This window comes from Myotis daubentonii, chromosome 13 (assembly GCF_963259705.1).
Source record: "Myotis daubentonii chromosome 13, mMyoDau2.1, whole genome shotgun sequence".
Lineage (NCBI taxonomy): Eukaryota > Metazoa > Chordata > Mammalia > Chiroptera > Vespertilionidae > Myotis > Myotis daubentonii.
Window position 1 is genome coordinate 37,861,563 of NC_081852.1, and position 18,164 is coordinate 37,879,726.

The 18,164-nt window shown below is 45.8% G+C and overlaps 1 protein-coding gene across 1 annotated transcript; it reads left to right on the forward strand.

The window, feature by feature from the left end:
- The first annotated feature begins 531 nt into the window (after positions 1 to 531).
- Positions 532 to 8,230, forward strand: IFIT2 (interferon induced protein with tetratricopeptide repeats 2). The gene is made up of 2 exons (XM_059662781.1): positions 532 to 757; positions 6,635 to 8,230. The coding sequence occupies exons 1-2, from the start codon at positions 753 to 755 to the stop codon at positions 8,028 to 8,030; spliced, it is 1,401 nt and encodes a 466-aa protein (XP_059518764.1). The 5' UTR covers positions 532 to 752; the 3' UTR covers positions 8,031 to 8,230.
- The last annotated feature ends 9,934 nt before the right edge of the window (positions 8,231 to 18,164 follow it).

Genomic DNA, 18,164 nt, shown 5'->3' on the forward strand with positions numbered 1-18,164 from the left:
GAACTGGAGGTTCATGCCCTGACCGGTTTGGCTCAGTGGATAGAGCGTAGGCCTGCGGGCTGAAGGGTCCCAGGTTCGATTCCAGTCAAGGGCATGTACCTTGGTTGCAGGCACATCCCCAGTAGGAGGTGTGCAGGAGGCAGCTGATCGATGCTTCTCTCTCATCGATGTTTTAACTCTCTATCCCTCTCCCTTCCTCTCTGTAAAAAAATCAATAAAATATTTATTAAAAAAAAAAAAGAACTGGAGGTTCAGCAGTGAATGAAACTGACCAAAGACCCCCTTCCCATTGGAGGTTACCTAACGGCTCCTGGCAGCGGCCAGCCAGTCCTATTGGCGACCAGGGTGGGCTGGGTGAGGGTGGGTGACCACTGACCACTGCAATAAGGAGGCAGGGTGCTGGGAAACTGTGTCCTCCCCGCTGGACGCCCTGGATGTCAGCTGATGCAGGACATCAACACAATTCACCAAGGGCAGTTCCCTCTGACTCACCGCCCACCCCACCCCACCCCCCGTGGCTCTTACTGAAGCTTCCGTTGCCTTGGAGCCCTGCCTGTTTCACTTTGCAGTTGCAGTTTCTCTTTCCCAAAGCCTTTGGCCGAAAGACAAGGCGAAGGAACGGGGGTGCCCCCATATATAGGTGTCTTCAGCCCTGACTGCAGACAGAGGAGGAAGGTGGCTGGGGAGCAAGCACAGCAGCCCCAACAGCAGCCTCCTCGCAGCACAGCACAGCGGAGAAGGACGCGGCGACCATGAGGTAGGCATTCCCTGCGGCGCTGGAAAAGTCTGACCAGTCCTGTTGTGGACGCAAACCCTCAGCGGCGCTCCCAGCGGGCCGGCGCCCCACAAGTTTTGCCTGCGAGTTTGCTCACAGCCTTCCCCAGGCTCCTGTCTCTAGGCTGCGGGCTTGTTTACTGCCGAGTCCGTTTTCTGCCTCACGCCGGCCCGCTCCTTAGGACGACTGGCCCTGGAGAAGCGGAGAGCTGAGTTCCTAAGGGAGCGAGGGAGGCGGAGGGAGAGGACAGGGGGAGGGGGTGCCATCCTGGAGACTCCTTTTTGTTTCTTTATTTGAAGAACTAGGTGAGGAGTTTTTAAAATAAGATTCTTAGTTAACAAAATAAGAACAACGTTTAGAGTGTCAGCAGTGTTTTTGTTGTTGGTGGTGGTTGTGTGTGTTTTTTGAGCAGTGTTTAAAATGCACTCAGGGTAGCAACCCAGTTCCTGTGAAGGTGGAATTTATTTACTTTTTTATGTTCAAATTCTATGTTTGTTTGTTCGTTCGTTGTTCAAAGTTCATTCATATCCCTTATGCCCTCTCCCACCTTCCCCCTCCTCTCCCATCACCACACTGTTGTCCCTGTCAGTAAGCTCTTTCCCTTTTTGGCTCAATCCCTCTGCGGGCCCATTCCCCCCCTTCCCCCTCCCCCCCCCCCCCCCCACCTGTCAGCCTGCTCCCTATGAGTCTGTCTCTATTTTGCTTTTTGGTTATTTGGTTCATTAGATCCCACATGTGAGTGAAATCATATGGTACTTATCCTTCTCTGTGCTTACAGTTCATCTCAGATCTGCATCAGGACGGACAAAATGCATTCATCCATTCATTCATTCATTAACAGAAATATAATTTACCCCCAAATTCTACTGATTGGCTAGAGTCGTCCTGTCTGAAGTATAAACTGGAGATGATCCTCAGAAACAGAAGTTTGCCCTGAGGAGGAAGTACTAGCTTATTGGGTAGGAAGACAGCTTGCTTTTTTCTCCAGTCTGAGGATGGGGTGACCAGACTGGACGCCCAAGCCTCGTTCCTGGGAGCTCCAGAACCCAGGGACACCGGCCCCAGCATTACCTTTGGAGGGCACATTGCCACCCATCTTGAAGTTTCCTAGTCTCTCTTCTGGAAAGATATTTTTTTTTCTGTTAGTCTCCATGTTTGCCTGGTAGAAAAAAGAAAAGATTTGAGATATTTCCAGATGTGTGTTGCTATAGTAACTCAGCATTGTTTCTACTTCTTAGAATTTCAGCATGGTCCTCTCATCGAATCTTTCTTATGATCAAACATACCCATCAGTCTCTCTTCTAATTTGATTTTTAGCTATAGGCACCCTCACCAGGCATTGCCCCAACCCCCCACCCCCGTGCTCTAAGACAGTAGTTTCTGTATTTGAGCTCAAATATGATTCACCTGGAGAACTTGTTAAAGAGAGATTCCTGGGCTCAACCCCCAGATTCTGATTGGGTAGAGCTGGGATGAGGGCCAAGGGTGTGCAGCTCTAACAGCAGCGGTTCTCAACCTGTGGGTCGCGACCCCTTTGGCAGTCGAACGACCCTTTCACAGGGGTCGCCTAAGACCATCCTGCATATCAGATATTTACATTACGATTCATAACAGTAGCAACATTACAGTTACGAAGTAGCAACGAAAATAATTTTTTGGTTGGGCTACAGTATGAGGAACTGTATTTAAAGGGCCAGAAGGTTTAGAACCGCTGTCTAACAGGGTCTTCCTGGGTGGTGCTGCTACTGCTCTCATTCACTGCGTGGGCAGCACACGTTCTGGACTGGGGAACAGTGTCCCTGTGGATTTCCTCCAGACCTGAAGCAGGGCAAACGCATTGTTGTGCTGTGAACAGTTAGGACTTCCAGCGGCATCAGGAGCATATGGCACAAGCATATGTCCAGGAAGCAGGTATTGGGACCAGCTTCTGATTTGCCGGTGGACAAAATAATCCATGATTATGCAGTGAAATTGGCTGCCTTTTGAAGGGCTGCTCAAAGGGATTGTATGTAAGTGTGTACATTAACTGTCTCTATCCTGCAAATGCACAACGAACTATGTCTGAGATCATTTCAGCTGTATTCATTCTCTGTGTTTCTGTTATAAAATGAGAAAGGAGCTAAGGAATCTCATGTGCTTTAGGAAATCTTCCTGTGAGCTCACTGAGAAGGAAGGTAGGTGAGATTGGACATCAGCTTTCCTCGGGGAGGCTGCTGTCATTACAATGCAGACGCCAAGCAAGACACTCTCCTGGGCTCTGCCCCACCCTCCTGGTTACATAGGAGACTTCAGACAACCTAGCCCTTCGCTAAGACCCGCCTGGGTCTTTGAAAGAACACAGGTTCCTTCCCTGAGAGGAAATCCCTACCCACTTCCCTCCTATATTTTGTTTATTCTACTTGGGATAGTTAAGTTTCCATTTGTTTCAAGTAACAGAAATGAGCAGGTGCTGATTTAAAGTTCCTGGAATGATTCCCAGGATTCCACACGCAGGACCATAGCAACCCCAGGAGGACTAGAACAGGACACTGGGGCGCTTGGGGGACCCAGACCCTGTCCTATCCAAGTGCATCTGAGTCCCTCTCTGCAGTACATAATGCAGAATGCGGTCCCATCAGACCCCCAGCCTGCACAGTTCCCTTCTTAATGTGTGAAAACCACCTCAGGCTCCCTCGCTCCCTCTCAGTTCCATTCCCAGCTTCCCCTTGCGTCTGGGTCCCCAGCCATGGTCCAATCAAATTGTGGTGTGGAAGGGGCTATACAACGTGAAAGCTAGGGGACAGGAGCAAATGAGGGAATATAATCTTTCATTTGGGCAGATATTTCAAAAGTGATCGATCCTTGCCACATTACATGATTGTGTAATGTCTTGGCTGCTCATGTCAGAATCCATACTATTTAGAATATCAGCTCCTGATAAAAGGGCCAGGGAATATATATCATAAAAAATTTTTTAAGTGAGCAAAAGCAACATTTCAGAGACTCCAGTGTCTAGGCCTGTGCTCGGCAAACCGCGGCTCGCGAGCCACATGAGGCTCTTTGGCCCCTTGAGTGTGGGTCTTCTACAAAATACTGCCACACTCAAGGGGCCAAAGAGGCACATGTGGCTCGTGAGCTGCAGTTTGCCGAGCCGCAAGTTTGCCAACCACTGGTCTAGGCAATGTAGAAAAACAATTTGGTGCTATTTGTGAGTTATAATAACCTCCTCATCGGCGAAGTTATTCAAGACAGGGTTATTTGTCTGCTGTTTCTGTTTGGTTGGGTTTGTTCATTTGGTTGCTTGTTTTAAGGACCAACACTAAAGGGAATGAGAAATGTTTCTAGAAGAGTTGCTAGGGCGCCCTAAGTGAAAGAGAGCCTTTCCTGTGAGAGAGGAAGCTGGCTGTTTTGTGAGCCTCCTCTTGTAGCCACACGTCTAACACCTTGTCATGAAAGCAATCCACAGAAGAGGAAAAATAAAAATTTAAAAAGAAAATAATTAAACAACAAATGCAAAATTATTACTAAATCAACTCAACAAAACATGTTAAGAACAGAAATCAACAACCTAAGAAGTTGGGGGTGGGAGTGATTATATTTATTCCACAATAAAAGTTTAAGACATTGTTAACATATATAATACTAGAGGCCTGGTGCATGAAATTCGTGCAGGGGGGGAGTGGGGGTTGCTGTGTCCCTCAGCATGGCCTGCACTGTCTCCCATCTGGGACCCCTTGGGGGATGTCCGGGATCGGGCCTAAACCAGCAGTTGGATATAACCTCTCACAATCAATCCAGGACCACTGGCTCCTAACCGCTCTCCTACCTGCCAGCCTGATCACCTCCTAATCACTCCCCTGCAGGCTTGATTGATGCCTAACTGCTCCCCTGCCTGCCTGATCGCCCCCAACTGCCCTCCCCTGCAGGCCCAATCACCCACAACTGCCCTCCCCTGCCACGACCCGCCTGAGATACCGGGACCAGCCTCCTCCTCACAGAGCGGCTGCCTCCATCTTGTGGCTACGACGCACGCACGAGGACCACCTAGGCTTTTATTAGTATAGATTAATCAGGTTAGGAGGTAAAAAATAAAAATGTAGGGGAAATTAGTAAAAATTAAGAATGATTGAAACTAAGCCTGACCGGCATGGCTCAGTGGTTGAACATTGACCTATGGACCAGGAGGTCATGGTTCAATTCCCAGTCAAGGCACACACCTGAGGTGTGGGCTCAATCCTCAATGTGGGATGTACAGAAGGCAGCCTATCAGTGATTCTCTCTCATCATTGATGTTTCTTTCTCTCCCTCTCCCTTCCTTTCTGAAATCAATAAAAATATATTTTTTTAAAAGAATAGTGAGCCCTAACCGGTTTGGCTCAGTGGATAGAGCATCGGCCTGCGGACTGAAAGGTCCCAGGTTCGATTCCGGCCAAGGTCATGTACCTTGGTTGTGGGCACATCTCCAGTAGGGAGTGTGCAGGAGGCAGCTGATCAATGTTTCTCTCTCATTGATGTTTCTAACTCTCTATCCCTCTCCCTTCTTCTCTGTAAAAAAATCAATAAAATATATATTTTTTAAAAAAACAAAAGAATGGTTGAAATTAAGATTTAAATGGTTAAAATGGAAAATTTTAAAACAAGGCAATAGGATGTCAAAATAATAAAAAGACAAAACCGATTTGATTTTAAAAAGGTTTGGCTAAACAAAGAAACTCAATTAAGTATATAGGAAAAGCTCAAATAATTAGGCAGGAAATAGAAAGTAATAGAGATAAAAAAGACAAATTAAGGGGAACTAAGGAATTAAAAGTGTAGATGCTAATATGGCATTGAATCTCAGAGGAGTAGCCAAGATTAAAATCAGGTTGGCAAAACGTTCAAAGAAGACAAAATTATAAAGCTACAGTTCAAAAGTGAATGTCAGCCCTAGCTGGTTTGGCTCAGTGGATAGAGTGGCCTGTGGACTGAAGGGTCCTGTGTTCGATTCTGGTCAAGGGCACATGCCTTGGTTGTGGGTTTGATCCCCAGTATGGGGATGCAGGAGGCAGCCAATCAATGATTCTCTCTCATTATTGATGTTTCTATCTCTCCCTCTCCCTTCCTCTTTGAAATCAATTATATATATATATATATATATATATATATATATATATATATATATATATGTGTGTGTATATATGTATATGTATATATATACATATATATATATGTATGTATATATATATATATATATTTTTTTTTTTTTTTTAAGTGAATGCTAGGTAGGAGGAAGAACAGAAACAGACAAAAATCAATGAACTAGCCTTCCCAGAAAGCACAGAAAGCCTCCACTGGAATCAGTTCCACAGCTTTGGCCGCCCCTGCAGAGGCCCCCCAAGAAGAGAGCAGAGGGCTGACCACCCTAACAAAGCTGCCTTCTTTAGGGAAACCTGCCCACTGCCCTCTCCCTAATTCTTCCGTTGCCCAGTCACTTGATTCCTGCTTCCCCGTGCTTGAACAGAATACAGAAATGCCAAAACACAGATATTTTAAAAAGGAAATGTTTTTTAAAATATATTTTTATTGATTTCAGACAGGAGGGGAGGAGGAGAGAGAGAAACATCAATGATGAGAGAGAATCATTGGTTGGCTGCCTCCTGCACACCCCACACTGGGGATTGAGCCCGCGAGCTGGGCATGTGCCCTGACCGGGAATCAAACTGTGACCTCCAGGTTCATAGGGTGACGCTCCACCACTGGGCCATGCCGCCCGGGCAATGTTCTTTTTTGATTGGGGTTCACTCCCTTTCGGAGGAGGACTGCGTTTGTCTTGCTCCCTGCTTTGTGCCGGGTGAGTCTGTGCTGAGTCTCACATGTCCATCTCTCTGCTTTTCCCCACAGCGAGGCCACCGAGAACTCCTTGGAGAGCAGCCTACGGCGGCTAAAGTGCCACTTCACCTGGAACTTAGGGGGAGAAAATTCCCTGGATGATTTTGAAGACAGAGTGTGTCACCAGACCGAGCTGCAGAACGGCGAGTTCAAAGCTACGGCGTACAACTTGCTGGCCTACATAAAACACCACAGAGGCCTGGGCGAGGAGGCGCTGGAATGCCTGCGGCAAGCCGAAGCGTTGATCCAGCAGCAGCACCCTGACCAGGCAGAACTCCGAAGCCTGGTCACCTGGGGCAACTACGCCTGGGTCTACTATCACATGGGCAGACACTCGGAGGCTCAGGTCTACGTGGACAAGGTCAGAGAAACGTGCAAGAAGTTTTCCAGCCCCTACAGAATGGAGGGCCCTGAGCTGGACTGCGAAGAAGGGTGGTCGCGGCTGAAGTGCGGAAGAAAGTACACGGAAAGGGCGAAGGCGTGTTTTGAGAAGTGTCTGGAAAAGTGCCCGAAGCACCCCGAGTACACCTCGGGGCTGGCCATTTGCAGCTACCGTCTGGATGAGTGGTCAGGGCCTAAGAATCCCATCGATGCGCTGAGGCAGGCCATTCGGCTCAATCCTGACAACCAGTATCTTAAAGTCCTCCTGGCTCTGAAACTGCAGAAGATGAACGAGGAAAGGGAAGCAGAGAGGTTAGCTGAAGAAGCTGTGGAGAAAGCCCCCTGTGCCATAGATGTGCTCCGCGGGGCAGCAATGCTGTATCGGAAAAAAAATGACGTGGACAAAGCTATCGAACTGCTTAAAAGGGCTGTCGAATGCTTGCCAAACAACCCCTACCTGCATTGCCATCTTGGGGTGTGCTATCGGGCAAAAGTCCACGACTATGAGAAGAGAGGTCTGAGCGGAAGGTATGGGGAGAGAGAGGACTACCAGGAACTGATCAGACACGCTGTGGGTCATCTGAAGAGAGCTGATGAGCTCAACGGAAACCTCGCCAATGTCGGCTCCTTTCTTGCCTGCCTCCACCTCCAGGCGGGTCAGTACGAAGAAGCAGAATATTATTTCCAGAGAGAATTCAGCAAAGAGCTCACGGCTGTAGACCGGCAAGTGCTCCATCTCCGATATGGCAACTTCCAGTGGTTTCAAATGAAGTGTGAAAGCAAGGCCATCCACCACTTTCTAGAGGGCGTGAAAATAAACCAGGACCTAAAGGCGACAGGAAAGATGGAATACAAACTGCGAGGTATTGCCAAAACCAGGCTTTCCAGAAGTAGAGACGATCCCGAGGCTCTGCGTATCTTGGCGTGTCTTGAGGAGCTGAATGAGAAAGGGCAGCCAGCAGATGAAAACTCTGAGAGGGGTGTGAACGCCGGACGCCTGAGCCCTTTGGCATCTTTCGTGGAGTAATGAGGAATCAGGAGGTGGTGCCCATAGGGCTACTCCTGGCAGGGAAGCAAAACCCCTTCTCGCAGTTGGTATCAAAGTATTTAACTATGAGTATGGCGTAGGCATGGACTAAGAGTGTGGCCACAGTCCTGGATTGGGTCAGGACTGTGAGTTGCTTGAGTTGCTCAGGGAGTTTCAGGAGAGGGACTAAGTTGGGGGCGGGGGGGGGGGGGGCGTGTAAGGTCTTGTGGCTTGGTAAAGGGGCCATTTCCCAATTGACATCTGTAACACTGGTCCATTTTTGCAATGCTTTCCCATCACTGGTGTCATTTGAGATCCGTTACAGGAATGTTCTAGGTTCACCCAAAGGCTGGGGGACCAAAGCTTAGAGCTTAGATAGGGCTGGTGTTCTCTCTCTCTCTCTCTCTCGCCTTCTTTCTCCACTGCCCTAGATTATCCTTAATCTAGATTGTCCTACATAACAGCAGTTCAATCGTCCTATTAACTGAGGTGGGACCATAGTTTGAAAAATAGCAGAAAATAAGTCAAATCCAGAAGCGACATATCTCCAAGAAGTAATGGGGTCAGTCAATCACACTACAGAGGTTCGAGAGGCACATGGGGGAGATTTTGCCTTCACTCTGCTCTCCCTGCAATCGTAATACAACATGTGAAGAATTTTTTAAAAGGATTCTGGCCCTGGTCAATGTGGTATCATCCCATGCACTGAAAGTTGCCGGTTTGATTCCCCATCAGGACACCTGCCCAGGTTTCCGACTTGATCCCTGGTGGGGGCATGCAAGAGGCAGCCAATTGATGTTACACTCTCATGTCGATGTTTCTCTCTTCTCCCTCTCTGTTCCTCTCCAAATAAATAAATAAAAGAACAAACAAACAAACTACTATTTTAAAAAAGGATTCTGTAAAGTATGCTAGAAACCAAAATAATACCTTTCTTTAAAAATAAATGTCTCACCCATAGGGGTAGGAACAGGGTAGGCAAAAGAGACCAAGAGAGAGGAATGCTGCTGGTTTGTCATTGTAGATTGTAATCATATGGAGAAATTTTCATTTCCTTAGCCACTATTAGGAAAATGTATTTGCTTTGTTTAAAAAAAAAAATGCTTTGATGACCCCCAGGTTCAAGATGCTAGGAAAGCAGCAGAACAGGTAATTATTTGATAGCTAAGGAGCTAGTGAAAGGTCTTGGGAAATTACATCAGTAAAGGAAGGGTTTGCCACCATTAGAAATGTAAATTCGGTGATATAAAAGTTCTCTTAACCCTGAAAATTTTTATGAAAACACCCAAATTAATGGTATGTTTGGAGCAATTGGAATTTTCTAGGTAGATACTGAATAGCCTACAAATGTCAAGTTCTGTGTGACCCAAAACACAGTCAGCTGACCGAGCACGAGATCATCAGTTATTCTCCGGGTTGCAAAATGTTTGTCTGTTGGAATGCCTTCAAATTTAAAAGATGGTTATCTGGGGCTGGAGCGGGCGGGGGGACATGAGATTCTGTTTAAGGGTACAAGCTTGCAACTAGTAGATAAAGAAGTTCTGGAAATCTAATGCACAGAACAGTGAATATAGACAATAATACTGTGTTATAATCATCAATCTTGTTAAGACACTAGATCTTAATTAGTCCCACCATAAAATATGTCAAAAAATTGCAATCATATTACAGTGTAAAAATGTAGCAAGTCAACATGCTGTACACCTTAAACTGACACAATGTTATATATCAAATATGTTTCAATAAAATTAAGTCTATATTAACATGTTCATCAAGCAATTAAAACATTATATGTAAATCAAGGTTCTTTTTCTATTAAAATTTCCAACTACTGTGACAATGGCTTTTGTGTTATTTTCTGTATCAGAAATAATGTTGTGTGCCCTGAGACCATCCGTATGCACAGTATGGATTCCTGAAAAAAAAGTCATAGATTTAATTAATACATAATGTATATGTGATGGAACATAAAGGGGTGTTCTGGTTTTTCTGAAAGTTTGGTGTACCTTACCTCCTCCAACTCAGCTACAGATAAATGAAATGTTACACTGGGTATGAACTGGCTCCAATAACCTAGGCTGGTCTCACATCACAGCCACTGAAAAGAACATTTTTTCCCCTACAGCTTTCTTAAAAGTGCTCAGGACTTCAGCTTATGCCCTGACACCCACCACCATGCACCCTCGTGCACACAAATGCCTGCCTCCACACTGACAGTGGGGGGGGGGGGGGAGGGGGGGGCGCGAGAGGGGGAGGGCTGCTGTCTTTTTCTCCATTAAATCTTGTTAATATCTGCTTCTATCCACATTCTCTCTCCTTGTCTGACTCCATCATGAGAAATGAGGAGGTGCCCCTGATACTGTGTTATGCCGCACCTGGAGGCAGTCTCAAAGGCATAATAAGTAAAAAATAGTTTTTCTTGATAAGTAAAGAATACAAAGAAACATGAGGCCCTGAGTCTCTCCTGTTTTTCAAGAGGCCTCTCTGGTGGAAAACATGATTCATACCAGCCGCAAAGGTAAACTCCTTCCATTGGACGGAATTGGACAGGTGTATATATCTCAAGGGAAGGTTTAGCTCACTTTGCCTGAGTAATTACTGCATCTGGTGCCTGGGGAAGGAAACGGCATGTTCTGTTGACCTGGAGTGAAGACCATTGGCACCTCCAGTGTGGTAAAGAAGGCACGCCAGGTGTATGCATGTGTGTTGCTCAAGGATGTCATATTACTAGGAACAGAACCCTAAAAGGAATAAGGTGGGACGGGTAGGCAAGAGATATGACCTATTACACTTAATATTTACTTGAGGACTTAAAACTAATGGAGACATTTGGAAAACAATGAAGAACATTTTATATATAACTATGCTTCCTGAAATGTCACTAGCCAGGGAACAAATGGAGCCACATTAGTTGGAATGACTTGTAATTCCCTGGCTCTTAACCACATCTCCCGGTGCAAGACATTTAACTCTCCTCATAAGCTCACCCTGGTAAATAACATGCCCCCAAGAGGTGCCTCCTAAGTGTTGATGAACTAGTCTGTCAGAATGAGCTACTGGCATGGTTCCAGCACCCACAGCCCTCAATGCCTTCTCGGAAAAAGGGCTCCAAGACATCTCATCATTCCCTGTGTTTGATTGCCACCCAGAGAGCACCGACATCCCTGCCAAAGCTGTTCTCCAGTGTAGTCACACCCATGAAGGAATGAGGAGAACCTCTCATCCTTGTCTGGGTTCCAAGTCGCACTCATTGTTTCTCAGCTGCAGGGTCCTCAGTGAAGGGTTTGTCGTGCGTTTCCTGCAGAGCTCAGACAGCCCGTGGAGGCAGCAGACCTGAGTCATGCTCCACACTCATCTTCCTTCCCACCTCATGTCCATTGGGTAGAGGGACGTATCATTTGATAGCTAGAGCACCTGAGTTAATCTAAAAAATAATCACATTATTTTGAAATTCTAAAATACATATATGCACGGGAGCAGAGAGTTAAGTTTCTTATATGGGAACAGAGGGTTAATTTTTTTTTTTTTTAATCTAAGTTTCATGTCTCAGGCCAGTGCACCTGCGCACCCACTTTGATCCCGAACAAAGTGATGGAGGAGGTGATTCAGCTGCAGACAATGTACACTGTACCCAGCATGCAAGCAGAACTGTTAAGCACGATCAGGCCGACCCCACCAGGAGCCAAGCCATCATCTCATCGCCTGACAACCAAGAACAATGGTTGACGTCTGCTGACCTGCAGGACTGCATGTAATCGCATTCTGTTCCCAACCTCAGCCCAGTCCATTTTCCCTATAAAATCCTGTCCCCGGCACCTTGCTGTAAGGCCGGCTTGGGATGTTTGTAAGCCCCTTGTCTTCTTGGTTGGCTGGCCTTCTCAATAAGCGCCTTATATGATTCAACCCTGCCTTCGTTATTGGACATTGCGACAGGCAGCCCGGGCCCACCCAGGGGTTTCCTGGTAACTAACTGACTCGCACAGTCTGTGTCGGGAAGTGAGACAGCATTAGAGTCCTGAAGATAAACACAAACAAGACTGGATTAGGATCCCTGCCATCTGCACAATCAACCTTGGATTTCAACCTGGGAAATGTGGGTTCCAACTGGAGACCATAAGCTCCTGTCTCCTCCCTCCCTGCCTCCACCGTTTCCCCATCATTTACTTTGGGGAAAGGTAATTAGTTCGTGGTAGGCAGTTAGACAGACAGGAGCAGAGCAAGGATGATGGGCCAGGTACAGAAAGTCACCAGGGTGGAAAGCCCTGGGTGCCTAGCAAAGGCCAATCGTAGGGTGAGACCTTGCCCCCAGGGTGACCCTTCCTCCTTTAGTATGTAGCTCAGCCGTGGACAAACTACGGGCCGAATCCGGCCCGTTTGAAATGAATAAAACTATTGAAAAAAAAGACCGTACCCTTTTATGTAATGATGTTTACTTTGAATTTATATTAGTTCACACAAACACTCCATCCATGCTTTTGTTCCGGCCCTCCGGTCCAGTTGAAGAACCCATTGTGGCCCTCGAATCAAAAAGTTTGCCCACCCCTGATATAGCTGGTCCTGCGATTTGAACCCCCTGACCTTTCCTCTCTAGAGATAACATCTAGGCCTCAGTCGTATTTCAGCTCCAGGCTCAGATAAGCAACAAAACCAGCCACAGCTGACCTCAGGACCAGCTGCATTGAATAATGCCCCCATGCCCTGGTGCCCACCAACCAATCGGTGGAGAGAGACCACACCCCCTGAAAGGACACACCTGGAAAGCTGCTAAATATTCTATTAAGATCTTTCCCTGGGACCGCCCCTAAAATCTCCCCCTTAAAACCCTTAGGAAGGAGGACTCAGTGCACTCTCCGCCAGAAGGCTCTGGCCTTTTCCCTCTCCCCAAGTCCCCCTCTTCCTAGGCGCATTACCATTACCATCCTCCCTCCCAAGCTCCTAGGGCCGTGGTCGGCAAACTGCGGCTCTTTGGCCCCTTCAGTATGGCTCTTCCTAAGCCTGAGGAGTACCCTAATTAAGTTAATAACAATGTACCTACCTACAGTATATAGTTTAAGTTTAAAAAATTTGACTCTCAAAAGAAATTTCAATCGTTGTACTGTTGATATTTGGCTCTGTTGACTAATGAGTTTGCCGACCAATGCCTTAGGGCCCTTCCTTTGCCGCCATAACTTACTTCCTCAGCACACCTCTTCTACGAATGACTTCTTCTATCTCTGTAACTTTCTAAATAAATGTCCTTTTATAGTTGGAGTCTTGGCTCTGAACTCTGTCCTAGCCAGAACTCAGTACCTAGGTCCAGTCTGACCCCATGGGTCTAACACCCAGCACTGTTCCCACTGCTTACAACAACTTGGTTAGATGAATTAGAAATTTTCCTTATGATTGACAGTGCTACTGTGTTATTGCTGGTAATCTACACCTTATTGGGAGGCTGCAAGGGGGTGGATCATTGATGACTAAAATCCTTAATGTAAAATGGTGCAGCAACTTTGGAAAACTGCTTGGCACTTCCTCAAACTGTTAAACAATGCATCACCACACAACCTGGCAATTCCATCCCTAGGTATGTACCCAAGAGAAATGAAAACATATATTCACATAAACCTGTACCTGAATGCTCATAGTAGCATTATTCATAATAGCCAAGAAGTAGATCCATCAACTAAGGAACTGATAGATTAAAAAGGTATATCCTTACAGGGGAATGATATTTTGCAATAAAAATAAAATACTTACTGATACATGCTACAACATAGATGGACCTTGAAAACATTATGCTAAGTGAAAGAAGCCAGTCACAAATGGTCACACACTATATGATTCTTTTTATTTTTATTTATTTATTTATTTATTTATTTTTAATCCTCACCCAAGGATATTTTTCCATTGATTTTTAGAGAGAGTGGAAGAGAGAGGGAAAGGCAGAGAGAAACATCGATGTGAGAGAAACACATCGATTGGTTGCCTCCTGCATGGGCCCTGACCCGGACTCGGGCCAGGGAGGAGCCTGCAATCAAGGTACATGCCCTTGACTGGAATCAAACCGGGGGGGGGGGGGGGGGACCCTTTGGTCCACAGGTCCTCTATTCACTGAGCTAAACCAGCTAGGGCTGTATGATTCTTTTCTTTTTAAATATATTTTTATTGATTTCAGAGAGGAAGGGAGAGAGAGATAGAAACATCAATGATGAAAGAAACTCATTGATTGGCTGCCTCCTGCATGTCCCCTACTGGGGATCGAGCCCGAACCCAGGCATGTGCCCTTTTAGACCACAGGCTAACACTCCATCAACTGAGCCAAACAGGCTAGGGCTGTATGAATATTTTTATATGAAATGTCCAGAGTAAGCAAATAGAGAGCCAGAAAGTAGATTAGTGGTTGCTGAGGACTGGGAGGGATAATAGGAGTGGAGGTAACAACAAATGGGGTGTGGAGTTTCTTTGGGGTTAATGAGAATATTCCAAAATTGACTGTGCCCTGGCAGGGTAGCCCAGTTGGTTTGAATGTTGTCTCCATGCGCCAAGGTTTCTCATTCAATCCCAGGTCAGGTCAATAAAAATTCAACCAATGAATGTATAAGTGGAACAGCAAATCAATGTTTCTCTCTCTGTTTCCTCCATTTCTCTCTCTCTCTCAAATCAATAAAAAATTAAAAATAATAAAACTTAAAAACGTATTGTGATGATGGTTGCACAGCTCTGTGAAATGCTTAAACTATTGAATTCTATACTTTAAATGGGTGTGTTGCATGGTATGTGGATTACATTTTAATCAATCTTAAAAATGTGTACTCATTACAAATGTGTACTGTATAAGGAAAGCAATCTTTTCTTCAATCACCTTCTATTTTTAAGCTCAGGGATTGCTTGCACTGTCTTGTTCCTATCTAAATTCTTTTAGGGAGTTAAGGGAGAGGTCAAAGCTTTTCTTGAGTTTGCTGGCTAAGTTGTCCTCAGCTTAAAACAGTCCACACGCCAAAGTGGCACATTTTGGGGAAGTTCATTCTAAACCTCTTCAGAAATTTTATAAAAATAAAAAATAGATGTGTCTTAGGTAGTATTCCTCTTTCAGAGTTCAAGGAATAAATACAGACATGTAAATTTATCAGCTAACTGGCCAGCCACTACACAATACGTGTTACTACTTCCTATTTCACAGCTGGGAAGACCAAACTATTATCTTAGACTACTCAGAGATTTAAACGCCCAAGATTATCTCCAGGGTTTGGCTTTCTCTATTTAGTCTGGGGCAAAACAGAAGATTAGGGCGTGGTGATGTGATTCAGGGCTAACTCAAGTGCTAGTAAACTGAACAAACAGAACTAAATCCAGGTCTCCAAGTACAAAGTGAATCCCACAGATAAAGTGGACGAAACTACTTTTTAGAAAATATTTCTGGAACAATTTTTCGCATCATGTGGTCCCAGAAACCCCTGGAGTCTGAATCTCCTACAGACTATTCCTAGGACCTACCCCGGGGTATATGAGTGGCATTTAAACAATGTACTTTGAGTCATAGCAGAACTCATCAAACTTGTTTTATTTTCCTCCTCCTGATGTGAAATCACTTGCACTTTCCAGTTCCTCTTCCCTCTCCTAAAGGCAATTTCTTAGAAACGGGGAGCAAGCCTTCCCCCCACCCCCATTTCCCCTTTAAATAGCTCCTTCAGCATTTACTGGCCACAGACAAAGAAGATTTCCCAAGAGCCAATCAGCTTGGACCCACCTTTTGAGACTTGCTGAGAAGCAGTTTGCAGTCATGAGGTCAGTGAGATAACAATGCATAGATACCTTTGATCTTGAATGCAAAACAGCGTTTCTCAGGTTCAGACAAGGTCCTGAGTTGTCCTGTTACTTCCGGACTAAACGTGCCTTCATCAGCATGGCACTTTTCATTTCCGGGGCTTTTTCTGGAGTAGGAGCTCAGCTCTCTAAACTTCTAGAACTGTTCCCTGGAACACCTGGTGGAGCTGGGAGCTGGGTGAGGGAGGTTGGGCAGGAACGGTTAGATCCACTGAGGCACAAAGTTTGCTGATTCAGTGGCAGAACTAAGGAATCCCTCCTTATGGGGTTTTGTTGTTCTCCTTTGAAGGACCGAAGGCCTTCTTCTTGTCATTTTCTTTTCAGCAGACATTATTCAAGATGGAATTGGAAGTCCAAACCCAACTCACGTTGAGAGGAATTGAGCCCTGAAAATTTGATCACTTCAAGGTGGGAATTCTTACAGATGGGCATTTATTTTTTCCATTTCTTATATGAAAAACAAACAGAAGGCTTAGAGTTGATTTTTATTGCTGTGATGAGAGCTGGAAATCATTTCTCTTCAAAACATAATGGCCTAATCTCTTGTCTAATACTAATTTCTAGTGGTAGAAAGCAGAGACATGGTTGCCGGAGCATGGAGGCGGGTGGGGCTGGAATCCACTAGGAAGGCACACGGGAAACTGAAGATCATGCAGATAGTCTACAAGGAGTGACTCCTGGTGGTTACTTGGGCATATACATTTGGCAAAACACATCGGACTGTACACTTAAAATGGGTGCATTTTATTGTAGGTAAACTATAACCTTAGCACACGATTTCAAAAAATGCATACAGACCAGTTGGAGCTCTGCCAACACAGAGAACCTCAGAAGAGAGAGGACAGAGAAAAAGAAGTCTTTCCCATCAAACAGCTGTGGGAGGGATTGATTGCCTGGGGAAGAAGGATCCAAGTGACCACTCAGGCAGTGAGGAAAGGAAGACCCAAGGGCTCCCAAATCCCCTGCAGAGGAGAGGAGTAAGAGGAACTCACAGCCAAGTGCCTCAGGTCACCTATTCCTGTAGAATGGGCTCCTGGCCATGAGTAATATCAATTGTACCTGCATGAATAAGTTTGACCAGAAAACCTGCCGCTGCCCAGAACCTCAGTCTGTCCAAGAGGTTTTGCAGCGACCTGTGCTTGGGGGTGTCCAGAGCACTGACCTGAGGGCGTCTGAGAGGGGCATGCTGGAGTATGCTGGACTAAAGCCCACACCAGCGTGTCCTGTTCCCAGAGGCTGTGTGGCCACCGGAGTTAGGTGTTCCTCCCCAGCAGTGCTAAACATTGTCAAAGGGAGAGCCACATGGGGAAACGCCCAGCACCTGTTAGCTGGTTCATGGCTGCCCTCCTCTGTCCCATCCACTGAGAAACTCTGTGGTCCCCTTCACCCCCTCAAAATCCACTTAAAATTGTAGCACTAATTTACCAGTAATCACAGTTGTACCAGTTTCTACGAGATCAGTAGTAGGTAGTGTCCTGTTAAGTGCTTTATATACATTATCTCCTATCATCTTTCCCATAGCTCTAGGCAGGAAGAACTGTTATTTTTTTACTAGCCTCATTTTCTAGGTGAATAAGACGGGGTTCAGAGGGCAAATTACTCACCCAAGTGTTTACATACAGTAAGGTCATTACCCAGGTGCCAAAGCATGTCCCAGCTCTGGGCACAAAGGCCAAAAGGGTGAAATGTCTCAATCCTTTCAGTTAAGCTCACGTTGGAGAGAAGGGGCAGGGGCTGGGAGGACTAGGCCCTCGGGGGTTTTATTTGGAGGGTGAGGACCACTCTTCGATGGCGACTCAAGGGCCACACCTTAGATCAGTGGTTCTCAACCTTGGCTGCACATTAGAATCACCTGGGAATCTTTTTTTAAAATCCTGATGTCTGGGCCTCATCCTCCAGAAATTCTATTTCTTTGTTACTAATGTTGTGGCCCCACCCCATAACAAAGAAACAGAATTTCCGGAGAATGAGGCCCAGAAATCAGGATTTAAAAAAGATTCCCAGGTGATTCTAATGTGCAGCCAAGGTTGAGAACCACTGCCTTAGATGAAGGTAAGAATGGATCTCCCCATGGCACAGTTTCCTATAATTTGGATGGAAGGAAAAAGTCAGTTCATTCTAGGCCATTTTAAAAGTAAAGAAATGAGGCTCAATGATGTGATTCAAGAAATATCCCAGAGCTGATCAAAGAGCTACCCTAAATCCAGGTGTCCTGTGTTTATTTCCCTCTATTCTAGATCGTCCGATTCACTACATTATCTTCTGCAAGTAAACAGGAAACTGCTTTTCCAAACACCTCTAGGATAGTGTTTCTCCATTTGTGGTACAGGG